At 41.4% G+C, this 27974-nt stretch overlaps 3 protein-coding genes and 4 long non-coding RNA genes across 67 annotated transcripts in view; 4 read left to right on the forward strand and 3 right to left on the reverse strand.

Moving 5' to 3' along the window:
- Positions 1 to 1907: 1907 nt before the first annotated feature.
- Positions 1908 to 4336, reverse strand: LOC127362847 (uncharacterized). The gene is made up of 3 exons (XR_007884582.1): positions 3998 to 4336; positions 3731 to 3919; positions 1908 to 2565 (listed from the first exon to the last, which is right to left on the reverse strand). It is a non-coding gene; the product is annotated as an uncharacterized LOC127362847 (long non-coding RNA).
- abcf3 (ATP-binding cassette, sub-family F (GCN20), member 3) lies at positions 2181 to 19747 on the forward strand. 2 transcript variants are annotated; one of them, XM_051398928.1, is made up of 25 exons: positions 2181 to 2278; positions 4333 to 4480; positions 5061 to 5137; positions 7135 to 7190; positions 7303 to 7400; positions 8375 to 8497; positions 9461 to 9727; positions 9809 to 9889; positions 10055 to 10114; positions 10833 to 10889; positions 11041 to 11063; positions 11143 to 11198; positions 11300 to 11500; positions 11955 to 11983; positions 12222 to 12276; positions 12397 to 12438; positions 12588 to 12617; positions 13139 to 13215; positions 13664 to 13708; positions 13836 to 13968; positions 14079 to 14167; positions 15305 to 15396; positions 15773 to 15905; positions 16005 to 16092; positions 19220 to 19747. In XM_051398928.1, the coding sequence occupies exons 1-25, from the start codon at positions 2206 to 2208 to the stop codon at positions 19376 to 19378; spliced, it is 2292 nt and encodes a 763-aa protein (XP_051254888.1). In that variant the 5' UTR covers positions 2181 to 2205; the 3' UTR covers positions 19379 to 19747. The 2 variants fall into 2 exon arrangements, with proteins under 2 accessions (XP_051254888.1, XP_051254889.1); XM_051398929.1 differs by lacking the exons at positions 11955 to 11983; positions 12397 to 12438; positions 12588 to 12617 and having other exon boundaries at positions 11300 to 11529; positions 12222 to 12234.
- On the reverse strand, positions 7597 to 8381 carry LOC127362848 (uncharacterized). 6 transcript variants are annotated; one of them, XR_007884586.1, is made up of 4 exons: positions 8159 to 8381; positions 8034 to 8110; positions 7890 to 7937; positions 7597 to 7831 (listed from the first exon to the last, which is right to left on the reverse strand). It is a non-coding gene; the product is annotated as an uncharacterized LOC127362848 (long non-coding RNA). The 6 variants fall into 6 exon arrangements; XR_007884588.1 differs by having other exon boundaries at positions 7890 to 7928; positions 7967 to 8091; positions 8140 to 8381; XR_007884585.1 differs by having other exon boundaries at positions 7890 to 8110.
- On the forward strand, positions 11525 to 11909 carry LOC127362855 (uncharacterized). Its single transcript, XR_007884595.1, has 3 exons — positions 11525 to 11571; positions 11740 to 11781; positions 11866 to 11909. It is a non-coding gene; the product is annotated as an uncharacterized LOC127362855 (long non-coding RNA).
- Positions 19748 to 20118: 371 nt separating the features above from the next.
- Positions 20119 to 26501, reverse strand: LOC127362795 (inverted formin-2). 50 transcript variants are annotated; one of them, XM_051399027.1, is made up of 8 exons: positions 26406 to 26501; positions 24707 to 25022; positions 24635 to 24652; positions 24545 to 24580; positions 24188 to 24472; positions 22461 to 22537; positions 22126 to 22377; positions 20119 to 21642 (listed from the first exon to the last, which is right to left on the reverse strand). In XM_051399027.1, the coding sequence occupies exons 2-8, from the start codon at positions 24978 to 24980 to the stop codon at positions 21385 to 21387; spliced, it is 1200 nt and encodes a 399-aa protein (XP_051254987.1). In that variant the 5' UTR covers positions 24981 to 25022; positions 26406 to 26501; the 3' UTR covers positions 20119 to 21384. The 50 variants fall into 50 exon arrangements, with proteins under 50 accessions (XP_051254987.1, XP_051254980.1, XP_051254973.1 ...); XM_051399020.1 differs by lacking the exon at positions 24635 to 24652 and having other exon boundaries at positions 24188 to 24508; positions 24545 to 24616; positions 24743 to 25022; XM_051399013.1 differs by having other exon boundaries at positions 24188 to 24580; positions 24743 to 25022.
- LOC127362844 (uncharacterized) lies at positions 22885 to 24141 on the forward strand. 4 transcript variants are annotated; one of them, XR_007884576.1, is made up of 4 exons: positions 22885 to 23084; positions 23247 to 23379; positions 23432 to 23747; positions 23986 to 24141. It is a non-coding gene; the product is annotated as an uncharacterized LOC127362844 (long non-coding RNA). The 4 variants fall into 4 exon arrangements; XR_007884574.1 differs by having other exon boundaries at positions 23247 to 23747; XR_007884575.1 differs by having other exon boundaries at positions 23247 to 23720; positions 24011 to 24141.
- LOC127362801 (dual specificity protein phosphatase 14-like) overlaps positions 26004 to 27974 on the forward strand; it is a 5996-nt gene continuing 4025 nt past the window's right edge. Inside the window, exons 1-2 of one of the 3 annotated variants that reach the window (XM_051399040.1) lie at positions 26004 to 26350; positions 27048 to 27974. The exon at positions 27048 to 27974 is cut by the window's right edge and continues 3286 nt beyond it. The gene's annotated coding sequence lies outside the window, so the exon portion shown is untranslated. The remainder of the gene's footprint in view (positions 26351 to 27047) is intronic. The other 2 variants (XM_051399043.1, XM_051399042.1) reach the window with 2 other exon arrangements.

Consider the following 27974-nt stretch of genomic DNA (forward strand, 5'->3'; position numbering starts at 1 on the left):
CAGATACAAATGCATCATATAGAGAGAGACATTTTAGGATTAAATAAAAGCTAAGAAAATAAAAGAAGTAAAACAAAAGAAGAGTATACAAGATGTTGGGCAGTATACTTAAAGAAGGAGCTTAGCAAGGGGTTCAATTAAATTGTGTTCTAACAGGTCCTGAACCAAGCGGATGTTGTTGTGGATGGATCTTCCTTTAAGGAACTATGATAAAAACTAAACTATGGTATGGTGGTAGCAACAAAAAGTACACTAAAGCACTATATATTAAAAAGAGTACACTAAAACACTATATATTAAAAAAGTACACTAAAACACTATATATTAAAAAGAGTACACTAAAACACTATATATTAAAAAAAGTACACTAAAACACTATATATTAAAAAAGTACACTAAAGCACTATATATTAAAAAGAGTAACACTATATATTAAAAAAGTACTAAAACACTATATATTAAAAAAGTACACTAAAGCACTATATATTAAAAAAGAGTACACTAAAACACTATATATTAAAAAGAGTACACTAAAGCACTATATATTAAAAAAAGTACACTAAAGCACTATATATTAAAAGAGTACACTAAAACACTATATATTAAAAAAGTACACTAAAGCACTATATATTAAAAAAAGTACACTAAAGCACTATATATTAAAAAAAAGTAAAGCACTATATATTAAAAAAGTACACTAAAACACTATATATTAAAAAAGTACACTAAAGCACTATATATTAAAAAAGTACACTAAGCACTATATATTAAAAAAGTACACTAAAAATATTAAAACACTAAAACACTATATATTAAAAAGAGTACACTAAAGCACTATATATTAAAAAAAAGTACACTAAAGCACTATATATTAAAAAAGTACACTAAAACTATATATTAAAAAAGTACACTAAAACACTATATATTAAAAAAAGTACACTAAAGCACTATATATTAAAAAAAGTACACTAAAACACTATATATTAAAAAAAGTACACTAAAGCACTATATATTAAAAAAGTACACTAAAGCACTATATATTAAAAAAAGTACACTAAAGCACTATATATTAAAAAAGTACACTAAAACACTATATATTAAAAAAGTACACTAAAACACTATATATTAAAAAGAGTACACTAAAACACTATATATTAAAAAAAGTACACTAAAGCACTATATATTAAAAAAGTACACTAAAGCACTATATATTTAAAAAAGTACACTAAAGCACTATATATTAAAAAAGTACACTAAAACACTATATATTAAAAAAGTACACTAAAACACTATATATTAAAAAAAGTACACTAAAGCACTATATATTAAAAAAAGTACACTAAAGCACTATATATTAAAAAAAGTACACTAAAGCACTATATATTAAAAAAGTACACTAAAGCACTATATATTAAAAAAGTACACTAAAGCACTATATATTAAAAAGAGTACACTAAAACACTATATATTAAAAAAGTACACTAAAGCACTATATATTAAAAGAGTACACTAAAGCACTATATATTAAAAGAGTACACTAAAGCACTATATATTAAAAAAGTACACTAAAGCACTATATATTAAAAGAGTACACTAAAGCACTATATATTAAAAAGAGTACACTAAAACACTATATATTAAAAAGAGTACACTAAAGCACTATATATTAAAAAAAGTACACTAAAGCACTATATATTAAAAAGTACACTAAAGCACTTATATTAAAGAGTACACTAAAGCACTATATATTAAAAAAGTACACTAAAACACTATATATTAAAAAAGTACACTAAAACACTAAACACTATTAAAAAAACTCTAAAAAGATTGTGAGTAGCTGCCACTCATGCAGCGCTAACATTCTAGATATAATTGTATTAAAGTGAGTACTAAATGAATAAGTCCAGTACAGTTGCTTTATGAATTAATCATTTAATAAAAAGATGATATAAATATATAAAGTCATCTTTTAAAGTCAGTTTAATAAAATGATCAAATGTTCCAGAAATAAAAACAAATATTAAAAACCATAAAATTCAGATCAATAATCACACATAATCGTTATAATAACTCTCCGGATCATTTGTAGTTCGTTTTTATCGTCTGACGTCAACCCGATCGACACAAATACGTCATCTCCCAGAATGCACGGCGCTGTCGCATATTGGCGCATGCGCGTCGCGGCGGAGTCCAGGGCCGGGTATCATGGCGACGTACGTGGACATCCTGAAGAGCGAGTTCCCGGAGATCGACTCGGAGGTCTTCGACTACATCACAGGTGAGAGGCCGGGCCCGGAGCCGCTGTGTGCCGGGGACGGAGCCGCTGTGTGCCGGGGACGGAGCCGCTGTGTGTCGGCCCGGTGGAGCGGCACGGACCGCTCTCTGCTCCGCCTGGTAGCCGCTGTAGCTACAGAGCTAACGAGCTAACCGGGCTGACTGTAGCTGCTGGGCAGGGACACCGGTTAGCACGGCTCGGCATGGCTCAGCATGGCTCGGCTCGGCATGGCTCGGCATGGCTCGGCATGGCTCAGCATGGCTCGGCTCAGCATGGCTCGTTAGCTAGACCTAAAACATGATTAGTCAGTTTAAGGATTTAAATCCGGTTTGACGAGACCAAACCCCGAAACTGAGACACACAGACCGCAGAGGGGTTCCAGGTAGTTTAATAGTTCTATTATAATAGTGTTATAGTAATATTATAATAGTGTTATAGTTATATTATAATAGTGTTATAGTAATATTATAATAGTGTTATAGTTCTATTATAATAGTGTTATAGTTATATTATAATAGTGTTATAGTTATATTATAATAGTGTTATAGTAATATTATAATAGTGTTATAGTAATATTATAATAGTTTTATAGTTCTATTATAATAGTTTTTTAATTTTTTTTTAATAATTTTTTATTTTTTTATTAAAAATTATAGTTCTATTATAATAGTGTTATGATTTATAGTTATAGTTATATTATAATAGTGTTATAGTTCTATTATAATAGTGTTATAGTAATATTATAATAGTGTTATAGTTCTATTATAATAGTGTTATAGTAATATTATAATAGTGTTATAGTAATATTATAATAGTGTTATAGTTCTATTATAATAGTTTTATAGTTATATTATAATAGTTTTATAATAGTGTTATAGTTCTATTATAATAGTGTTATAGTAATATTATAATAGTGTTATAGTAATATTATAATAGTGTTATAGTTATATTATAATAGTGTTATAGTTCTATTATAATAGTTTTATAGTTATATTATAATAGTTTTATAATAGTTTTATAGTAGTATGACAGGAAACAGTACAGGAGTATCACAGGAAGTATTTACTGTGACTGTGAGGAAACAGATAAAGTCTGAAAGTTATTATTCATAAATTAATTAAGAAGATGACATCACCATCTACCAACTGGGTTATATCAGGAGTTATTAATAACGGTGATCAGTAATCAATACACAGATTATTAGAGCGTTACTTCAGCAGTTAGCTAGTGTTTCTGTAGTGGAGACTAAACGTTAACAATGATCCATATCAGCAGTTTGAATCCAACTAAAAGCTCCCTGCACCAAACTCCCTTTAAGAAATATCACATTTTAACAATTCCTAACGTGTTCGTAACAACACGTAACTCTAGAAACACGAGCTAAAGGCCGTCATATGTCCACAGTCTGACTGTCAATACAGGATCAATATATTTGGGCGTTACCATAGTAACTACCTGGTTCTCTGCTTCCTGTCTGGTGCTGGCGAGACACTGCTCTCATTGGCTGGCGTCTGTGAGTTTAACAGCAAAGCAATCGTTAAAACGTCGGAATAGAAACAGAAGTTTGGTGTAGAGTGACAGCAGCTGTGTGTGAACACCTGAATGTGTGTGTGTGAACACCTGAATGTGTGTGTATGTGAACACCTGAATGTGTGTGTATGTGTACACCTGAATGTGTGTGTGTGAACACCTGAATGTGTGTGTGTGTGTGTGTGTGAACACCTGAATGTGTGTGTGTGTGAACACCTGAATGTGTGTGTGTGTGTGAACACCTGAATGTGTGTGTGTGTGTGAACACCTGAATGTGTGTGTGTGTGAACACCTGAATGTGTGTGTGTGTGTGAACACCTGAATGTGTGTGTGTGTGAACACCTGAATGTGTGTGTGTGAACACCTGAATGTGTGTGTTTGAACACCTGAATGTGTGTGTGTGTGTGTGTGTGTGTGAACACCTGAATGTGTGTGTGTGTGTGTGAACACCTGAATGTGTGTGTGTGTGTGTGAACACCTGAATGTGTGTGTGTGTGTGTGAACACCTGAATGTGTTTGTGTTTCAGGTGTTTTGGCCAGTGGCGGAGCGGACTTTGAGGATGGGGAGGAGGTCTACGACGCCATCGGAGGCGTCCTGCAGGGAGTGTCCGCTGACAGTAAGAACGAAGACGACGTCAGAGAAATCTGCTTCCAGATGTTCAACACGCTCACACTGTAAGGAAGCTTTACACAGACACAGCAACAGACAGACACATTCAGTCTGTGGTAATCAGAGGAGGTTATGATCAATAAATGAGTCTGATGGTAGAAGAAATATAAAAAGATCAAAACCAAAAGTCCTGCAGTATAACTGACTTCTCTACTGTCTGTCAGTGGTTCCCAAACACTGAGCCCTGCAGCCCACCAGACTCCATTCATAAAACCACTGATTTATCCTAGAGAATCATTAAACCCTTCAAAGTGGACAGAAACAGAATCAAACTGATTAAAAGCGTCTCTGTTAGTGTTTCCAACAATCACCAACTCTGGTTTGGTGGAAATAAATCCTTAATTCACCGACGTAGATGATAAAAACAGCAGTTTCAGTCGGAGCAGACCGGCTATGGAAACAAACCACAGAGAGGCTGCGATACAACACAGGCAGAGGGAGAGAGACACCATGTGACTTTGTGTCTGTATATAGAGAATATAATGTTAGCTGATATATTAATGTTTAAATATATATAGAGATAATATAATGTTTAATATGTCAGATATAAAACCTTGAACAATAAAGTGACTCTGTGTGTTTCAGGAACAACCATCATGGCTCCCAGAGGCAGGTTCTGTTGGACGCCCCGGTGCAACTGTCTCAGATCTCTGCAGACAACGGTAATTACTGACTGTCTGTAACTGACTGTTACTGACTGTTTGCTGTCTGTAACTGACTGTAACTGACTGTTACTGTCTGTTATTGACTGTTTCCGTCTGTTACTGACTGTTACTGTCTGTTACTGTCTCTTTCCGTCTGTTACTGACTGTTACTGACTGTTACCGTCTGTTACTGTCTGTTACTGACTAACTGACTGTAACTGACTGTTACTGACTGTCTGTAACTGACTGTAACTGACTGTTACTGACTGTCTGTAACTGACTGTTACTGACTGTCTGTAACTGACTGTTTGCTGTCTGTAACTGACTGTTACTGCCTGTTACTGCCTGTTACTGACTGTTACTGACTGTCTGTAACTGACTGTTTGCTGTCTATAACTGACTGTTACTGACTGTTTCCGTCTGTTTCCGACTGTTACTGACTGTTACTGACTGTTACTGTCTGTTACTGTCTGTTACCGACTGTTACCGACTGTTACTGACTGTAACTGACTGTTACTGACTGTTTCCGTCTGTTACTGTCTGTAACTGACTGTTTACTGTCTGTTACCGTCTGTTACTGTCTGTTACCGACTGTTTACTGTCTGTTACTGACTGTAACTGACTGTTACTGTCTGTTACCGACTGTTACCGTCTGTTACTGTCTGTAACTGACTGTTTCCGCCTGTTACTGACTGTTTCCGTCTGTTACCGTCTGTTACTGACTGTTTCCGTCTGTTACCGTCAGTTACTGTCTGTAACTGACTGTTACTGTCTGTTACCGACTGTTACTGTCTGTAACTGACTGTTACTGTCTGTTACCGACTGTTACTGTCTGTTACTGACTGTAACTGACTGTTTACTGTCTGTTACTGACTGTTAGCGTCTGTTACTGACTGTTTCCGTCTGTTACTGTCTGTTACTGACTGTAACTGACTGTTTACTGTCTGTTACTGACTGTTACCGTCTGTTACTGACTGTTTCCGTCTGTTACCGTCTGTTACTGACTGTTTACTGACTGTTACTGACTGTTTCCGTCTGTTACCGTCTGTTACTGTCTGTTACTGTCTGTAACTGACTGTTACCGTCTGTTACCGTCTGTTACTGACTGTTTCCGTCTGTTACTGTCTGTTACTGTCTGTAACTGACTGTTACTGTCTGTTACTGACTGTTTCCGTCTGTTACCGTCTGTTACTGTCTGTAACTGACTGTTTCCGTCTGTTACCGTCTGTTACTGTCTGTTACCTTCTGTTACTGACTGTTTCCGTCTGTTACCGACTGTTACTGTCTGTAACTGACTGTTTACCGTCTGTTACTGACTGTTTCCGTCTGTTACCGTCTGTTACTGTCTGTAACTGACTGTTACTGTCTGTTACCGACTGTTACTGTCTGTTACTGACTGTTACTGACTGTTTACTGACTGTTACCGTCTGTTACCGACTGTTTCCGTCTTTTACCGTCTGTTACTGTCTGTTACTGACTGTTACTGACTGTTTCCGTATGTTACTTTCTGTTACTGACTGTTTACTGACTGTTACTGACTGTTTCCGTCTGTTACCGTCTGTTACTGTCTGTTACTGTCTGTAACTGACTGTTACCGTCTGTTACTGTCTGTTACTGACTGTTTACTGACTGTTACTGACTGTTTCCGTCTGTTACTGACTGTTACTGTCTGTTACCGTCTGTTACCGACTGTTTCCGTCTGTTACCGTCTGTTACTGACTGTTACTGACTGTTACCGTCTGTTACCGTCTGTTACCGTCTGTTACTGACTGTTTACTGACTGTTACTGACTGTTTACTGACTGTTACCGTCTGTTACCGTCTGTTACCGACTGTTTCCGTCTGTTACCGTCTGTTACTGACTGTTACTGACTGTTACCGTCTGTTACCGTCTGTTACTGTCTGTTACTGACTGTTTACTGACTGTTACTGACTGTTTCCGTCTGTTACTGACTGTTACTGTCTGTTACTGTCTGTAACTGACTGTTTACCGTCTGTTACTGACTGTTTCCTCAGTCACTGGAGCAGAGGATGTTCAAGGAATCTGGATGATGAAACGTGCTCAGAACACAGTGAGTCCATTTTGTTTCTATTGCTGATTAAACAGCGGAGTTTCACAATAAAAGACTTCCTGTTTGGAGACTTTAACATGTGAAACGCATCACTTCCTGTCTGTGTCCTCAGACGGTGGACGCCAAGAAACTGGAGAAAGCTGAGGCGAAGCTGAAAGCCAAACATGAACGCAGGAACGAGAAGGACTCTCAGAAACCCACCAATCCACTGTGAGTACTCACCTGTCCTCACCTGTCCTCACCTATCCTCACCTGTCCTCACCTATCCTCACCTGTCCTCTCCTGTCCTCACCTGTCCTCACCTATCCTCTCTGTCCTCACCTATCCTCTCCTGTCCTCACCTGTCCTCTCTGTCCTCACCTGTCCTCACCTATCCTCTCTGTCCTCACCTGTCCTCTCTGTCCTCACCTATCCTCTCTGTCCTCACCTGTCCTCACCTGTCCTCACCTATCCTCACCTATCCTCTCCTGTCCTCACCTGTCCTCACCTATCCTCTCTGTCCTCACCTGTCCTCACCTATCCTCTCCTGTCCTCACCTGTCCTCTCTGTCCTCACCTATCCTCTCTGTCCTCACCTGTCCTCTCTGTCCTCACCTGTCCTCACCTATCCTCTCTGTCCTCACCTGTCCTCACCTATCCTCTCTGTCCTCTCCTGTCCTCACCTATCCTCTCTGTCCTCACCTGTCCTCTCTGTCCTCACCTGTCCTCACCTATCCTCTCTGTCCTCACCTGTCCTCACCTATCCTCTCTGTCCTCACCTGTCCTCTCTGTCCTCACCTATCCTCTCTGTCCTCACCTGTCCTCACCTATCCTCTCTGTCCTCACCTATCCTCTCTGTCCTCACCTGTCCTCACCTATCCTCTCTGTCCTCACCTGTCCTCACCTATCCTCTCTGTCCTCACCTGTCCTCACCTATCCTCTCTGTCCTCACCTGTCCTCTCTGTCCTCACCTATCCTCTCTGTCCTCACCTGTCCTCACCTATCCTCTCTGTCCTCACCTATCCTCTCTGTCCTCACCTCTCCTCTCCTGTCCTCTCCTGTCCTCACCTGTCCTCACCTGTCCTCTTCTGTCCTCACCTCTCCTCACCTGTCCTCTCTGTCCTGTCCTCACCTGTCCTCACCTCTCCTCACCTGTCCTCTCCACACCTGTCCTCACCTGTCCTCTGTCCTCCTGCTGTCTCACAGAGTCCTGGAGGAGGCGTCGGCCAGTCAGGCTAGCAATAAGAAGGACAACCGAGTGGACCAATCAGGGAAGAACCGCAGCTACGACATCCGCATCGAGAACTTTGATGTTGCGTTTGGAGAAAGGTGAGCTGTGGGCGGAGTTAATCAATAATCTAATAATGAGCCTAGGGATGCACCGATCCACATTTTTTCACTTCCGATCTGATCCCGATACCTGAATTTGGATATCGGCCGATACCGATACTATTCCGATACCAGAGCTCTGTTTGCTTTAATATTATTATTATCATTATTGTTGATTTTATATGAGGCTGAAATAAACTCCTCTCAACAGGCAGTATGATCTGTCTGTCTGTCTGTCTGTCTGTCTGTCTGTCTGTCTGTCTGTCTGTCCCAAAAGGAAACTTGAGGTAAGTATAAAGACAGAAAAACAGGAAATCCTGTTAACAGGAAAAATCCCATCCTGAAAACAAATATGCAACTGTAAGGGTTTCAAACTGATTGTCATGACAATATTTATTAAATTCCCAAAATGTCAAATAATTGAAATATAAGAAAAGTGCAATAAGTGTAAACAGACACACACACAGACACACACAGACACACACACACAGACACACACACACAGAGTGCCTGGAGTTTACGTTGTTTTTGGAATGACTCCAGAAGTGATTCCTGACAGCTCCTTTAGTCTTTCTGTCCCTGGTTAAATAATCCTCGTGCTGTTTCGTGCGTTGCTTTTTTAAATGTTGGATTGTGTTCGTAGTGTTGAGCTTCCTCCTCTCTGAATCACGGCTTTGCTAGCTGGCTGCAAACTGCGGAGTGGATTTCCTGAGCGGGGGCGTGTCTCATTACTCTGTGTCTAGATAAATGTATCTGAGGTTCTGATCGGTATATTGATAAATGTATTTGAGGTTCTGATCGGTATATTGATGAATGTATTTGAGGTTCTGATCGGTATATTGATGAATGTATTTGAGGTTCTGATCGGTATATTGATGAATGTATTTGAGGTTCTGATCGGTATATTGATGAATGTATTTGAGGTTCTGATCGGTATATTGATGAATGTATGTTTATCTGCAGGTGTTTGCTGCAGGGGGCGGAGCTATCTCTGGCGACGGGCCGGCGGTACGGTCTGATTGGTCGTAACGGTTTGGGGAAGACGACGCTGTTGAAGATGTTGGCCAGTCGCAACCTCCGCGTCCCGGCTCACATCTCCATCCTCCACGTGGAACAGGAAGTGGCCGGAGACGACACGCGGGCGCTGCAGAGCGTGCTGGAGAGCGACACGCTGAGGGAGGGGCTGCTGGGCGAGGAGAAGAGGCTCAACGCTCGCATCGCCAACGGAACGTAAGTCACCGCTTCATTCAAAAGTCCATTTGAATTTCAGACGTTTTTAGTCTAAAATGAAACTCTGTGTTTGTGTGTCAGCGCTGACGGGATGGAGAGCGTCCGACTGTCGGAGATCTACGCCAAACTGGAGGAGATCGAGGCCGACAAAGCTCCGGCCCGGTAACTATGGCAACCACACAGTCTGACTGACAACAGCCACACCAGTACAACCGGAGCTGTTTGACCTCCGTACAGCTACCAGCAGGGGGCGCTGCTTTCTACTGATTCACTCTGTAATGTAACTCAGTGATGTGTTTTTGATTGACGTCTGTCTCGTCCAATCAGAGCCTCCGTCATCCTGGCTGGTCTCGGATTCTCTCCAAGAATGCAACAGCAGACCACCAAGTGAGTCCTGTCTGCACTGACTTGCATTCATTACCTGGACACTCACCCTACTTTAAAGTCTCTGGAGTTAAATGATTATGTTGCGGGGACTCTCCTCCATTTTGTCCCCAGAAGGTAGTCGGGTCCCCACAGTGTCAGTATATGAGCATATGTCCTCTGTATGTTCCTTTATAGTAACGTGTGTGTGTGTCTGTGTGTGTGTGTCTGTGTGTGGGTCTGTGTGTGTGTGTGTCTGTCTGTGTGTGTGTGTGTGTCTGTGTGTGTCTGTCTGTGTGTGTGTCTGTCTGTGTCTGTGTCTGTGTCTCTGTGTGTGTGTCTGTGTGTGTCTGTGTGTGTCTGTGTGTGTGTCTCTGTGTGTGTGTCTGTGTGTGTGTGTGTCTGTGTGTGTCTGTCTGTGTGTGTGTGTGTCTGTGTGTCTGTGTGTCTGTGTCTGTGTGTGTGTGTCTGTGTCTCTGTGTCTGTGTCTCTGTGTGTGTCTGTGTCTGTGTGTGTGTCTGTGTGTGTGTCTGTGTCTGTGTGTGTGTCTGTGTGTGTCTGTCTGTGTCTGTGTGTGTCTCTGTGTGTGTGTGTGTGTGTGTGTGTGTGTGTGTGTGTGTGTGTGTGTGTGTCTGTGTGTGTGTGTCTGTGTGTGTGTGTGTGTCTGTTGTGTTGTTTTTCTGTGTGTGTGTGTGTGTGTGTGTGTGTGTGTGTGTGTGTGTGTGTGTGTGTGTGTGTGTAGGGAGTTCTCTGGTGGATGGAGGATGAGGTTGGCGTTGGCCAGAGCTCTGTTTGCTCGGTGAGTTTCAGCCTTTTGTTTCTTTATGTTTGAACAGTTTCTTCTCTCAGTCAGTCACAGTGATGTGTTCAAGTACCTGAGTGTAACTACTACTGCTGACAATGGTTGACAGCCCTCTAACACATCATTTATTGTATTCTTCTTTAACCAGGCCGGACCTGCTGCTGCTGGACGGTGAGTGGGAACTGTAGTGGTACATATGCAGCAGTAGTAGTGATTCAGTACTCTGATGTATTCGTCCTGTGTGTTTCAGAGCCGACCAACATGTTGGATGTCAGAGCCATTCTGTGGTTGGAGAACTACCTGCAGGTCTGAGCCGTCCCTCACTTTAACGTTAGCGTTCCTCATTGAAAACAATGACAACAGTTAGCCAAGAGCTAACAAGTCCTAAACAATGCCTCCTCTCACAGACGTGGCAGTCCACCATCTTGGTCGTCTCCCACGACAGAAACTTCCTCAACGCCGTGGTAACGGACATCATCCACCTGCACTCCCAGAGGCTGGACAGTTACCGTGGCGACTATGAAAACTTTATTAAAACCAAAGAAGACAGACTGAAGAACCAGCACAGAGAGTACGAGGCGCAGCTGCAGTACAGACAACATATACAGGTACTACTGCAGTACAGACAACAGTACAGGTACTACTGCAGTACAGACGACAGTACAGACAACATATACAGGTACTACTGCGGTACAGACGACAGTACAGACAACATATACAGGTACTACTGCGGTACAGACGACAGTACAGACAACATATACAGGTACTACTGCAGTACAGACAACAGTACAGACAACATATACAGGTACTACTGCAGTACAGACAACAGTACAGACAACATATACAGGTACTACTGCAGTACAGACGACAGTACAGACAACATATACAGGTACTACTGCAGTACAGACAACAGTACAGACAACATATACAGGTACTACTGCAGTACAGACAACAGTACAGACAACATATACAGGTACAACTGCAGTACAGACAACATATACAGGTACAACTGCAGTACAGACAACATATACAGGTACTACTGCAGTACAGACAACATTACAGGTACTGCTGCAGTACAGACGACAGTACAGGTACTACTGCAATACAGACAACATATACAGGTACTACTGCAGTACAGACGACAGTACAGACAACATATACAGGTACAACTGCAATACAGACAACATATACAGGTACTGCTGCAGTACAGACAACATATACAGGTACTACTGCAATACAGACAACATATACAGGTACTACTGCAGTACAGACAACATATACAGGTACTGCTGCAGTACAGACGACAGTACAGGTACTACTGCAATACAGACAACATATACAGGTACTACTGCAGTACAGACGACAGTACAGACAACATATACAGGTACAACTGCAGTACAGACAACATATACAGGTACAACTGCAATACAGACAACATATACAGGTACTGCTGCAGTACAGACAACATATACAGGTACTACTGCAATACAGACAACATATACAGGTACTACTGCAGTACAGACGACAGTACAGACAACATATACAGGTACAACTGCAGTACAGACAACATATACAGGTACTACTGCAGTACAGACGACAGTACAGGTACTACTGCAATACAGACAACATATACAGGTACTACTGCAGTACAGACAACATATACAGGTACTACTGCAATACAGACAACATATACAGGTACTACTGCAGTACAGACAACATATACAGGTACTGCTGCAGTACAGACAACATATACAGGTACTGCTGCAATACAGATGACAGTACAGGTACAACTGCAGTATAGACGACAGTACAGACAACATATTCAATTTCAATTCAATTCAATTTTATTTGTATAGCGCCAATTCATAACAGAAGTTATCTCAGGACACTTTTCAAATAGAGCAGGTCTAGACCGAACTCTTTAAAACATTAATTACAGAGACCCAACAGTACCACCATGAGCAAGACCTTGGAGACAAGGGCAAGGAAACACTGCCTGTTAAAAGGCAGAAACCTAGGACAGATCCTCCGGCTCTAGGTGGGTGGTCGTCTGTCTCGACCAGTTGGAGGGAGACAGAGAGAGAGAGACAGAGAGAGAGAGAGACAGAGAGAGGTACTACTGCAATACAGACAACATATACAGGTACTACTGCAGTACAGACTGCAGTACAGACAAAACATTAAGGTACTATTGCAGTACAGACAACATATACATATTCCCAGAATGCACTGTGTTTGTGTTTCAGGTGTTTATCGACAGATTTAGGTACAACGCTAACAGAGCAGCTCAGGTCCAGAGCAAACTCAAACTGTTGGAGAGACTGTGAGTAAACGCACACCTCATACACACCTCATACACACACCTCATACACACACCTCATACACACACCTCATACACACACCTTATACACACCTTATACACACACCTCATACACACACCTCATACACACACCTCATACACACACCTCATACACACACCTCATACACACACCTCATACACACACCTTATACACACACCTTATACACACCTCATACACACCTTATACACACACCTCATACACACACCTCATACACACCTCATACACACACCTCATACACACACCTCATACACACCAGTTCATTAGTAGGATGTGTCACAGTAATATCCAGCTGGACACATATGTACCTTATCAGACAGGTGTTATTTCAGGTGTTTCAGGTGTTTCAGGTGTTTCAGGTGATCTCTACCTGAGACTGTGACTCTAACTGGAATGTGTTGTTTTCTCCTGCAGACCTGAACTGAAGCCCATTGAGAAAGAAACTGAAGTCACTTTAAAGTAAGAAGATAAACTTTATATCACCTTATATCTTTACACATTTCTGTGGTCTCAGTTAAGGATGATTTCAGGCATTGATTGATTGATTGATTGATTGATTGATTGATTGATTGTTTTCCTCTCACAGGTTTCCAGATAACTTTGAGAAGTTGTCTCCTCCCATCCTGCAGTTAGATGAAGTGGAGTTTTATTACAGTCCAGACCAACGGCTCTTCTCCGGACTCAACCTGTCAGCTGACCTCGAGTCTCGCATCTGCATCGTACGTGTGATCAATAAAATCAGCCAATCAGTGACAGCTGTCATATGTGATCAATAATGTACAGTCTGGACTGTGTTGGAGTTTACGTGTTGTGTTGTGTTTGCTGTCAGGTTGGTGAAAACGGCGCCGGTAAATCGACCATCCTCAAACTGCTGATGGGCGAGTTGACGCCGGTCAACGGAGTCAGACAAGCTCACAGGTAAGACGACCAACGACCAATCAGAGCAGAGCACTTACCTGCCTCTGTTACCTGAGCTGGTTTATAGGGAACCACTTTGTACTGATTGTAGGTAACTGATTAGATTATAGAAAACTTAAAAGGGAACTTTGGCAGATTTTTACCCTAGTCTTGACCAAAATTGGTTCTAGCAAACTGGAGATCCTGCAGCTAATGGCCAGAGCTCCCAGGTAGTTATAATACACTTTTTGGGGGCATATCCTAAAGAGTGCCTTTTGCTCCTCTTAATAGACACAAAATGCAATTAAAATATCTGTGCAACATGATCAGGGCCCTTACGTGACAACAACATGCCTTTCAACTCATACGTTGTGCAGAAACCGTACAAACAGTACTGTCGCCTACCTGTTTTTCCGGAGATCATCATTTCATGCGGAGATCATTTTCTCATAGTACTTGTATGGGAGTTTGCACATCCAGCTGAAGAACAACTCGCCACAACTGCAGTATCTCATGGTCATGGAAAGGTAGACGATGAAAGTGTAGGCACTTGTACCTTCTCATTCTGTTGCTACAATTTGGAAAGGCACAAATGTGAACCATTTCTTCTCCACAGTAGATCAACACACGTTATTCTTACTCCAAGCTTCTTCACTTGTAAACACCTCCGATCAACAATCATGACATGGACATTTTTGAGGGGGAAATAAACTGTTTTTCGTTGTGAAGGCATTATCTCTGTGATCGATTATTCTGGGCTTTCGGTGAAGCGAGCGGTGGAAAAACAGGTAGGCGACAGTACTGTTTGTACGGTTTCTGCACAACGTATGAGTTGAAAAGGCATGTTGTTGTCACGTAAGGGCCCTGATCATGTTGCACAGATATTTTAATTGCATTTTGTGTCTGTTAAGAGGAGCAAAAGCACTCTTTAGGAAATGCCCCCAAGAAGTGTATTATAACTAACTGGGAGCTCTGGCCATTAGCTGCAGGATCTCCAGTTTGCTAGAACCAATTCTGGTCGTTCTTTTTCCTATCGACAGTACTCGGGGACCTCTAGTGATCAAGACTAGAGTAAAAATCTGCCGAAGTTCCCCTTTAAACCATTATTAGGGAACCATATTTTTAACTAGTTTCTTTTCTCATTAAATTTCTCATCAGGAGTTTGAAAATCGGTTACTTCAGTCAGCATCACGTGGACCAGCTGGACCTGAACGTCTGCTCTGTGGAGCTGCTGCTCAACAGGTTCCCCGGTAACTATGACAACAACAACAACAACAAAATACTGGAAACCTTTTACTGTCTGTTAGGGAACCATTTACCCTGTTTAATTCAATTCAATTTTCAGTTAGGGAACAGTTTATAGAGAAACATTAATATGCTTTTTGAAGGGAACTAGCAACAGTAGAATTGGTTTCACAGTCCGTGCTCCAGGAGGCGTGGCCTGTTTAAGAGCGGTTTAATCAGTCATTGACGAGAGTTTCTGATTGGCGTGTGTGTGTGTGTGTGTGTGTGTGTGTGTGTGTGTGTGTGTGTGTGTGTGTGTGTGTGTGTGTGTGTGTGTGTGTGTGTGTGTGTGTGTGTGTGTGTGTGTGTGTGTGTGTGTGTGTGTGTGTGTGTGTGTCACAGGTCGGACGGAGGAGGAGTACCGCCATCAGCTGGGAGGCTATGGGATCACCGGAGAGCTCTCCACGAGGCCGGTGGCCAGTCTGTCGGGAGGACAGAAGAGCCGGGTGGCCTTCGCACAGATGACCATGCCATGGTAGCAGAAAGCTCAGGGTTCAGCTGGTGGTGGTGGTGGTGGTGATGATGATGATGATGATGATGATGATGATGATGATGTCGTCTGTCTGTCCTTTAGTCCGAACTTCTACATTCTGGACGAGCCGACCAATCACCTGGACATGGAGACCATCGAGGCTCTGGCTAAAGCTCTCAACAAGTTCAAAGTGAGTGTGTGGCATCACTGTGACATCACTGTGACATCACTGTGACATCAGTGAACGGGAGTGTGTGATTGGTCAGACAGGGCATGAATATATACGTAATGTTTCACAAAGGAAATCCTCCATGAGTTCAATTCAATTTTCAATTCAATTTTATTTGTATAGCGCCAATTCATAACAGAAGTTATCTCAGGACACTTTTCAAATAGAGCAGGTCTAGACCGAACTCTTTAACATTAATTACAGAGACCCAACAGTACCACCATGAGCAAGCACTTGGCGACAAGGGCAAGGAAAAACTGCCTGTTAAAAGGCAGAAACCTAGGACAGATCCTCCGGCTCTAGGTGGGTGGTCGTCTGTCTCGACCAGTTGGGGTGAGGGAGAGAGAGAGAGAGAGAGAGAGAGAGAGAGAGAGAGAGAGAGAGAGCGACAGACAGACAGACAGGTGCACAGCAACAACAGTATTGGCAATGGCAGTCAAGCAGGACCATGGCAGGAGGCTCCACCAGGATCCATGAGAACCTGCGAGACGAGAAAGCACAAGAACTCCGGGGAAGAAGTGGAGTTAGTAACATGCATTAAAGGGACATGAATGAGTGCAGAAAGAGAGAGGAAGAGAGTAGCTCAGTGCACCATGGGAAATCCCCCGATAGTCTAGGCCTATAGCAGCATAACTAAGGGATGGTTCAGGACTCACCTGATCCAGCCCTAACTATAAGCTTTATCAAAGAGGAATGTCTTAAGCCTACTCTTGAATGTGGTGAGGGTGTCTGCCTCCCGAACCACAACTGGAAGCTGGTTCCACAGGAGAGGAGCTTGGTAACTGAAGGCTCTGGCTCCTGTTCTACTTTTAGAGACTATAGGAACCACAAGTAGCCCAGCATTCAGAGAACGTAGTGTTCTAGTGGGGTAATAGGGTACTATGAGCACTTTAAGATATGAAGGGGCCTGACCATGAAGAGCTTTATAGGTGAGGAGGAGTATTTTAAATTCAATTCTACATTTTATAGGGAGCCAATGCAGAGTAGCTAGTACAGGAGAGATGTGATCTCTTTTTCTAGTTCCTGTCAGTACTCGTGCTGCAGCGTTCTGAATTAATTGGAGCGTTTTAATGGACTTATTGGGGCAACCTGATAATAAAGAGTTGCAGTAATCCAGCCTTGAAGTAACAAATGCATGGATTAGTTTTTCTGCATCTGTCTGTGATAGTATGTGTCTAATTTTTCTAATATTACGTAAATGAAAGAAGGCAGTCCTAGAGGTCTGCTTTATGTGGGAGTTAAATGACAAATCCTGATCAAAGAGAACTCCAAGATTCCTGACAGTGGTGCTAGAGGCCAAGTTAATGCCATCTAGAGTGACTATATCTTTAGACAATGAGTCTCTAAGGTTTTTGGGGCCAAGAACAAGAATTTCGGTTTTTTCTGAGTTTAACATCAGAAAATTGCAGGTCATCCAGGATTTTATGTCCTTAAGACATGTTTGTAATTTAGATAAGTGATTAATTTCATTGGGTTTGATTGATAGATATAACTGCGTATCATCTGCATAACAGTGAAAGTTAATGGAGTGATTCCTAATAATGTTGCCTAAAGGGAGCATATATAAAGTAAATAGTATTGGTCCAAGTACAGAACCTTGTGGAACTCCATGACTAACTTTAGTATTTATGGAGGATTCATCGTTAACATGTACAAACTGAGTACGATCTGATAAGTATGACTTAAACCAGGTTAGGGCAGTTCCTTTAATGCCAATTTGATGCTCAAGTCTCTGTAAAAGAATATCATGGTCAATGGTGTCAAATGCAGCACTAAGATCTAATAATACAAGTACAGAGACAAGTCCATTGTCAGAAGCAGTCAGAAGGTCATTATTAACTTTAACCAGAGCTGTCTCTGTGCTATGATGAACTCTAAATCCTGACTGAAAATCCTCAAATAAACTATTGTTATGTAGAAAGTCACACAACTCTTTGGCGACTACTTTCTCCAGAATCTTAGAGAGGAACGGGAGGTTAGAAATCGGTCTATAGTTGGCTAAAACCCCTGGGTCAAGAGTAGACTTTTTAAGAAGGGGTTTAATTACAGCTACTTTAAAGGACTGTGGTACATATCCTGATAATAAAGAAAGATTAATCATATCCAGTAAAGAAGTGCCAATTAAGGGAACAACTTCTTTAAGCAGCCTAGTTGGGATCGGGTCTAACAGACAGGTTGATGGCTTCGATGAAGAAATGATTGAAGTTAACTGATGAAGATCGATAGCAGAAAAACAGTCTAAATATACATCTAAGTTTACATTGACAGAAGTCCCTGAACTTGGAGAGCCACTGATAACTGTTGATGGCAGTTGGTGATTAATTTTCTCTCTAATAGTAATAATTTTATTATAGAAGAAGCTCATGAAGTCATTGCTACTTAAGTTTATGGGGATATGTGGCTCGATAGAGCTGTGACTCTCTGTCAGCCTGGCTACAGTGCTGAAGAGGAACCTAGGGTTGTTCTTATTTTCTTCTATTAGTGCTGAGTAATAGGCTCCTCTGGCATTACGGAGGGCCTTTCTATAAATCTTAAGATCATCTTGCCAATTTGAGCGATATTCTGATAATTTGGAAGAGCGCCATTTCCTTTCAGATTTCCTAGCTATTTGTTTTAACTGGCGGGTTTGGTGGTTATACCAAGGTGCTAGTCTCCTATGTTTTAATAATTTCCTTTTTATAGGAGCGATAGAGTCTAATGTTGATCGTAGTGAGCCTGTAGCACTATCGACAAGATTATCAATTTCAGAGGGACTAAAGTTGTTATAGGACTCTGTTAAATTCAGACATGGCATTGAATTAAACACTGAAGGAATCTCCTCCTTAAATTTAGCTACAGCACTGTCAGATAGACATCTGCTGTAGGAAGTTTTGCCTAATGGCTTATAATCTAATAGTATGAATTCAAAAGTTACTAAATAATGGTCAGATAGGAAAGGATTATGTGGGAAGACTATTAAATGTTCAATATCAATGCCATATGATAAAACAAGGTCAAGAGTGTCTGGACCTGTTTCTGTGGGAGTGGACAGGAGATCTCAGGTGTATCTCAGGTGTGTTTCCTCACTGTGTGATGTCATATGTTTCAGGGCGGGGTCATCCTGGTGTCCCACGACGAGCGTCTGATCCGGTTGGTGTGTAAGGAGCTGTGGGTGTGTGAAGCCGGGAAAGTCACACGCATCGACGGCGGCTTCGATGAGTACCGAGACATCCTTCACGAGCAGTTCAAGAAGGAGGGTTACCTGTGAGGCCCTGCCCACTGCAGACTGACCCCGCCCACCACTCATATAAGCCCCGCCCCCTCCATAACAGCACCTGTCACAGCAGCCAATCGGCCGTCGGAGCAGACCGGAGGACGTTTTTCTTCTCTGAACTGTCTCACCTCCTGCTTCAGGTGATGTTCTGATGCGAGCTGATTGGTTGGTTTCCGCTCACCTGATGAGGTCACAGTGAACTCTGGAGGAGGCGGAGTCATCGCGAAAGATCTGGAGTTTATTTAAAAGTCAAACAACCGTCTGTCGTCAGTTTCTCGTCACTTTAAACCTGATTTTGTTTTGTAACGTCGACCGGCGGAAGTTTTATCAGTTTTAAAGGACAAAATAAAAACCATCAGCTCATGTGGTCGTTTTCTCTTCTTCTACTGGTTCTACTGGTTCTACTGGTTCCGTCAGACTGGAGTTACTGCACACATCTGCACACACTCAGAATATATATATATATATATATATATATTATTTATTATATATATAATTATTATTTTCTTGGTTCAAACAGTCAGAGGACAAATACATCATCAGTACAAACAAACTTAAGTTAGTAAAGTTCAATAAAAACTGAAATAAAAACTAAGAGTGAACTGAAACTGACTGAAAATAAACAGGAAATGTTTAGTTTTAGTCAGTTTATTAAATATCTTCTGACAAAAGCCTTTCTGAATAATAAAAACTGAACTCTGGAGACAAACATTGATCAGAGAACTCAGACGCAGCCTGATCAATAAAGTTTATTAACAACAAGAATGAGTAAAGCAGGGAGCGGTTCAGAGGTCAAAGGTCAGAGACGGGTAGACTTTATTTTATTTTGAAAGTATCAAAGAAATCCTTGCCCCTCCCCTCAAACGTACCTGAACAACTACTTCCTGTCTTATTCACACAGTTCAGGAAAACAACCTCAGTTTACTTCTGTTTTTCAGAGGATTTGATTTATTGATTTATTGATTTATTGATTTCTGTCAGGATGTAAAAAGAATTTAAACAAATATAAAAAATAAACGACGTCACCGAACAAAGTAACTCATCAATATGCAGCTCCACTCAGAATACAACAAACAATAATTAAGACACTTTTAGAGAGAATCCAGATTACTGACTGTAACAGAACCCGGTTTACTTACAGTAACAGCTGGCTCGGGGAGGTAATCAGGGTACAAACAAAGGTAATCCATTACTGCTTGTATGTTACAATTCAAAAATTCACAATCAGAAGTTTTATTGTTCTGTTTATAAAATCATCAATACCTATTATTGACTTTTATTTTCTGGTCTTCATTTGCATATTTGGTGTTAAGGTAATCTAAAAGTTACAGAAAGTAGTCAAGTTACTTAATATTGGGATTGTTCAAACAGTAGTTAGTATTTTAACCCTCCCAACTCTGATAACATCCTGTTAATAACATCCTGTTAATAACATCCTGTTAATAACAGTCAACAACGTCACAAAAGATCAACGAAAAACTCCCACAAAGACGGAACATGCAGTTAAAACAATTTAATATCCACTGAATAGTTATTCCAGTTTAATTCATTACATAATTATAAAAATATAATAAAAACAATGTCAGTTTTTAGACAATATTTCCACATTATGAACCCAGAAATGTTAGAACTGTTCAGTCTGGGTCTCCAGCTGTCACACTGACTGATACTAACCTGCATATGTTGGACAATTAGCATCATTAGCATCAATAATCAGCTATATGGACGATATCTCAGCAGCTGATTGGCTGATTGGGACAATATAGGAGGTTTTGGGGTTATTGAGGTCCAATATGTTAATCCTATATCGGCCCACTGGGAGCAGAAATATGTCCACTTCCTGTTTAAACGGCCATTTTGTGTTTGTAACGTGTCAGTAATAGACCTACAGATGGTTGTCTGTAGTTTTAACCTGGTTATATCGTCATGGTAACGGATGCTGCACATCTGACCTGCTCTGGAGGATGTTCTCTCAGAGGTCAGAGGTCACCACAGTGTCTCTACGGCTCTGGTGTCCAGGCTGCTGCTGCGTCCTGCCGTGTCTTCTCTCTGAGGTGAGGCAGGACAGCGTCCCTGTAAAACACCTCCAGCTTGGACACCGTCTCCTCCCACAGGTCAGGGTCAAAGGTCACAGGGACAATGGCCGTCTCCTTCAGGGTAAAGACAGTGAGGTCGGCCTGCTGCAGGCCCGTCACCGCCAGCTGGCACTGGATCTGCGTGAAGTAACTGTGAGACGTCTTCAGACGGTAGACCGGGGGCTAGGACAGGAGGACAACGAGAGGATCTTAGAGGAGAGGGGTACAGTAGATACAGGGCATAGATCAGTGCTGTAGATACAGGGCATAGATCAGTGCTGTAGATACAGGGCAGAGCTCAGTGCTATAGATACAGGGCAGATGTCAGTGCTGTAGATACAGGGCATAGATCAGTGCTGTAGATACAGGGCAGAGCTCAGTGCTGTAGATGCAGGGCAGAGCTCAGTGCTGTAGATGCAGGGCAGAGCTCAGTGCTGTAGATGCAGGGCAGAGCTCAGTGCTATAGATACAGGGCAGATGTCAGTGCTGTAGATACAGGGCAGAGCTCAGTGCTATAGATACAGGGCAGATGTCAGTGCTGTAGATGCAGGTCAGAGGTAATTTTTTGTTTCTTTTGGCACATATTAATCTGGGACATGTTGAAGACAGGATGGGACATTAAGAGGGGGACAGATATTTCCAGATGGTGAAATGTGATGTGTTTACCTTTCCGGGCTGCCGTCCGTCCTCTCCCTGTATTTCCAGACAGAAGGCAGCGTCGTCCCTGCAGGCGTCCTCCACTCGTCTGTGTCTGTGTTTGTAGGGACACTTCACCTCCAGGCACAGCAGCCGTTGGCCGGTCCGGCTGTCCGTCACAATGCCATCAGGACTCGCAGCCAACCAGGACCGCTGAGCGTCAATGAACAGACCGCAATCCTGAACCGAGACTGACCGACCCAGCGCAGCACTCTTCAGTCTCTGGAGGACGACATCATCACCATCATCATCACCATCATCATCCTCAGTTAATAAAGAGTGCTATGATTCAGTGTCTCCTGTACCTCATACTTGCGGACCACCTCGGCCTCCATTTGAATCCCCCAGCTCATGGCTCTGGTCTGGACCCTCTGACCCTCACCTGCTCATTCAGAGTGAGTTTATATTACACCTGCTCAACATTAGCATGTTAGCATGCTAATAATGACAATGTTTATTTTTATTATCCATTAATCGATTAGTTGTTTGGTTTCTGTACAGCAAAAGTTGTGTGTTTGTACAGTGTTAATAAAGTTGTGTGTTTGTACAGTGTTAATAAAGTTGTGTTTGTACAGTGTTAATAAAGTTGTGTCTTTGTACAGTGTTAATAAAGTTGTGTCTTTGTACAGTGTTAATAAAGTTGTGTGTTTGTACAATGTTAATAAAGTTGTGTGTTTGTACAGTGTTAATAAAGTTGTGTGTGTGTACAGTGTTAATAAAGTTGTGTGTTTGCACAGTGTTAATAAAGTTGTGTGTTTGTACAGTGTTAATAAAGTTGTGTGTTTGTACAGTGTTAATAAAGTTGTGTTTGTACAGTGTTAATAAAGTTGTGTTTGTACAGTGTTAATAAAGTTGTGTTTGTACAGTGTTAATAAAGTTGTGTTTGTACAGTGTTAATAAAGTTGTGTTTGTACAGTGATAATAAAGTTGTGTGTTTGTACAGTGTTAATAAAGTTGTGTTTGTTTGTACAGTGTTAATAAAGTTGTGTGTTTGTACAGTGTTAATAAAGTTGTGTGTTTGTACAGTGTTAATAAAGTTGTGTGTTTGTACAGTGTTAATAAAGTTGTGTGTTTGTACAGTGTTAATAAAGTTGTGTTTGTACAGTGTTAATAAAGTTGTGTGTTTGTACAGTGTTAATAAAGTTGTGTTTGTACAGTGTTAATAAAGTTGTGTGTCTGTACAGTGTTAATAAAGTTGTGTGTTTGTACAGTGTTAATAAAGTTGTGTGTTTGTACAGTGTTAATAAAGTTGTGTGTTTGTACAGTGTTAATAAAGTTGTGTTTGTACAGTGTTAATAAAGTTGTGTGTCTGTACAGTGTTAATAAAGTTGTGTTTGTACAGTGTTAATAAAGTTGTGTGTTTGTACAGTGTTAATAAAGTTGTGTGTTTGTACAGTGTTAATAAAGTTGTGTGTTTGTACAGTGTTAATAAAGTTGTGTGTTTGTACAGTGTTAATAAAGTTGTGTTTGTACAGTGTTAATAAAGTTGTGTTTGTACAGTGTTAATAAAGTTGTGTTTGTACAGTGTTAATAAAGTTGTGTGTTTGTACAGTGTTAATAAAGTTGTGTGTTTGTACAGTGTTAATAAAGTTGTGTGTTTGTACAGTGTTAATAAAGTGTGTGTTTGTACAGTGTTAATAAAGTTGTGTGTTTGTACAGTGTTAATAAAGTTGTGTGTTTGTACAGTGTTAATAAAGTTGTGAGTTTGTACAGTGATAATAAAGTTGTGTGTTTGTACAGTGTTAATAAAGTTGTGTTTGTACAGTGATAATAAAGTTGTGTGTTTGTACAGTGTTAATAAAGTTGTGTGTTTGTACAGTGTTAATAAAGTTGTGTCTGTACAGTGATAATAAAGTTGTGTTTGTACAGTGTTAATAAAGTTGTGTGTTTGTATAGTGTTAATAAAGTTGTGTGTTTGTATAGTGTTAATAAAGTTGTGTGTTTGTACAGTGTTAATAAAGTTGTGTGTTTGTACAGTGTTAATAAAGTTGTGTTTGTACAGTAATAATTGGTGATTGGGGGCGTGGCCTACCCGTGACAGCAGCCAGGTAGGAGGTGGGCGGGGTTTTGTTCTTGCCGTAGACGAAGCGGCAGTGAGCGATCCGGTGAACCAGTGAGGCTGTGATCCGGTTCTTCCTCCAGGTGAACCAGTCCTCATTGGTACTCTGTCCACGGGTCAGAACCTCCACCTCCTCCACCACAGACTGGTCCACCTGTAGTCCCAGACCTGGAGGGAACTGCTGTGGTCTGGGAGGAGGTCTGTCAGAGAGCTGAGGTGGATCTGTAGTAGCTCTCTGGTTCTGTCCCCCATCAGGACCTGGTCTCACAGCAGGACCTGGTCTCACAGCAGGACCTGGTCTCACAGCAGGATCTGGTCTCACAGCAGGACCTGGTCTCACAGGAGGACCTGGTCTCACAGCAGGACCTGGTCTAACAGGAGGACCTGGTCTCACAGCAGGATCTGGTCTCACAGCAGGACCTGGTCTCACAGCAGGATCTGGTCTCACAGGAGGACCTGGTCTCACAGCAGGACCTGGTCTCACAGGAGGACCTGGTCTCACAGCAGGATCTGGTCTCACAGCAGGACCTGGTCTCACAGCAGGACCTGGTCTCACAGCAGGGGTTGGATTAACGTGAGGGGTCGGCTTGTCAGTGTCCTGGTTCTGCTGGACCGCCTTACGGTTTCTGACTCTGGTTCTGGTTTTGGCTGGTGCTCCGGCTCCAGGTGTCTGGGTCTGGATGCTCGGGTGGTATCGGACCTTCGGGATCACAGGTTTCTGGATCTGGACCGGAGAGGCTGCTGGGTTCTGGGTCTGCATTTTCATGTTGTCTACACCAGAACCAGAACAGAAACTGGTTTAAGGTTCCTGCAGGAAAAACACATAGAACCAGACTGATCAGAATCCACTTTATTGATTATTGATCAGTATACACTGTATCTGTATGGATGATATTGATCAGTATACACTGTATCTTTATTGACTATTGATCAGAATACACTGTATCTTTATTGATTATTGATCAGTATACACTGTATCTTTATTGATTATTGATCAGAATACACTGTATCTTTATTGATTATTGATCAGTATACACTGTATCTTTATTGACTATTGATCAGAATACACTGTATCTTTATGGATGATATTGATCAGTATACACTGTATCTTTATTGACTATTGATCAGAATACACTGTATCTTTATGGATGATATTGATCAGTATACACTGTATCTGTATGGATGATATTGATCAGTATACACTGTATCTTTATAGATGATATTGATCAGTATACACTGTATCTTTATGGATGATATTGATCAGTATACACTGTATCTTTATTGACTATTGATCAGAATACACTGTATCTTTATGGATGATATTGATCAGTACACACTGTATCTTTATGGATTATTGATCAGTATACACTGTATCTTTATAGATGATATTGATCAGTATACACTGTATCTTTATAGATGATATTGATCAGAATACACTGTATCTTTATGGATGATATTGATCAGTATACACTGTATCTTTATGGATGATATTGATCCTGTATTGACAGTCAGACTGTGGACATATGACGGCCTTTAGCTCGTGTTTCTAGAGTTACGTGTTGTTACGAACACGTTAGGAATTGTTAAAATGTGATATTTCTTAAAGGGAGTTTGGTGCAGGGAGCTTTTAGTTGGATTCAAACTGCTGATATGGATCATTGTTAACGTTTAGTCTCCACTACAGAAACACTAGCTGACTGCTGAAGTCACTGTGATGTTAATTATTTGAATTTGGAGCAGAATTGTGTTGTTGTGGCTTTTATTTTGAAAACCTATGGACTGACGGCCGGAAGTGTTGTCACTGTGAACAAACAGGTGTGTGTCTGAAGTGTGTGTCACACTGCTCAACCTCGTTATAACACCGTACACACAGACACTCAGACACACTGCTGGGACATTGAACCGGTTGCTAGGCACCGGGATTGATTTCGGCTTCAGTCTCGTGAAAGAATCGATTATCTATCGTTTTTATTGGATCCTCGTCCTCCAGTAAAATGGACGTTAATCAGCACCGTGTCTGAACTCTAAGTCTGTGTAAGGCGACCCGAAGAGTTGAGAGCAGACCCCGTTACAGGCTCTCATGTGACCGTGTAAGAAGACCCAGCAGTTCCCGCCAGGAAGGACGGAAGATTTAAAGTGAGACTTTTTTAAATGAAGTTTGGTGCAATAAGCGAATTTAAAGAGATCTTACCTGAGTGCAGTCACAGTGTCAAAGAGAGAGAGAGAGACTGAAAGCGAGGCTGGTCACACCCACACTGACTCACTACCGCGTGACACTGTGTGTGTGTGTGTGTGTGTGTGTGTGTGTGTGTGTGTGTGAGCAGGGCCGGCCCAAGGCATAAGCGAACTAAGCAGCTGCGTAGGGCCGTGACCACTAGGGGGCCCCCAAGAGCAATTAACTGAAAAAAGAAAAAGTAATTAATTAGTAAGTAATTTTTTTCCATGTGCGAGTGATGATGATTCATATATTATCAAATGTACATTCTTGTAAAAAAAAAACTAAAACCATATATAGAGACGCTCTGGTGAGTGGTGAGTTAACGTTAAATACAAGTACTCCGCAGCGACTCTAGGGGGAGCTGTTTGACAAAACCGAAGAACTGCATAGTATGCCTTTAACAACACGTAGACAACACGTTAACAACGCATCCATTTTTCACACGTCGTTAACGTGTTGTCCACGGGTTAACGACATTAATTTCATGTGGTTGTGAGCCCTTTGGCCACTTGTCCAGTTTGAACGGGTTCAAGTTCCCATTGGCTCCTGAGCAGTTGGGTTAAACTTCTGAGATGAATAATTTTGTCCAAAAATATTATTTTAATTTCCCTATAGGCCTTCATCTTTGGTCATGTCCAGTTTGGAGCAGGGATCAGCAGCTCCGCCAGTTGACCCAGCTGAGTGTCCCTCTTTCCTGTCAGACTCAGAAAGGACTGAACAGGTATTAAGAGGGCCACTGCCTATAAAGGACACATTCACATTCCCAAAAAGACACGTGGCAGTAACAGAGGGCCCCATGGAGGCGTGGGCCGGCCCTGTGTGTGAAAGAGAGAGTGTGTGCAGGAGTGTACTGGGACAATAATTCAGGCCGGGAGTTTGATACCATCCCAGGCCACCACCACCCGATTAACACAAAACAGCAAGAGTGAGTTAGGTTGGGCGCCTGCTGATGTAAGAGTGTAAAATAATAAAGCAAAGGCTCCACATGTGCCCACCACACACACACACACACACACACACACACACACACACACACACACACACACACACACAGCTTTTTCTGTTTCTTTCCCCTACAAAATAAATGTTTCTGTTGTGCTGACATAACTCAAATCACATAAACTGTGTTACATTATTCTATTTCATCTACTACACTGTTAATGAGGCTGCACATTAACAGTGTAGTAGATGAAATAGAATAGGTTACACCATCATCCACCTAAACTTGAGACCAATCCTATTTTTAATGTAACAGGTACCAGACTAGTTATAAATGTGACCACTGGGTCAACCATAGTATCATAGCAACAGTGAGAGGTACACAGGTGGCGCTCTGCAGATGTGTAGGTTTATTCTGTTACATTAAACAAGGAAACTTCAAACACACAGAAAGAAATGTAAAATATGATAAAGTCACAGTGAGTAAAGAAAAAAGAAAAGGTTACAACGTTCACTCACTCACACTGCTCCCTTCTCCACCTTTGTAAAGGGAGGGGGCGCAACTTGGTGTGTGTGTGTGTGTGAGAGAGAGCATGTTATATT

This window comes from Dicentrarchus labrax, unplaced genomic scaffold, assembly GCF_905237075.1.
Source record: "Dicentrarchus labrax unplaced genomic scaffold, dlabrax2021, whole genome shotgun sequence".
Lineage (NCBI taxonomy): Eukaryota > Metazoa > Chordata > Actinopteri > Moronidae > Dicentrarchus > Dicentrarchus labrax.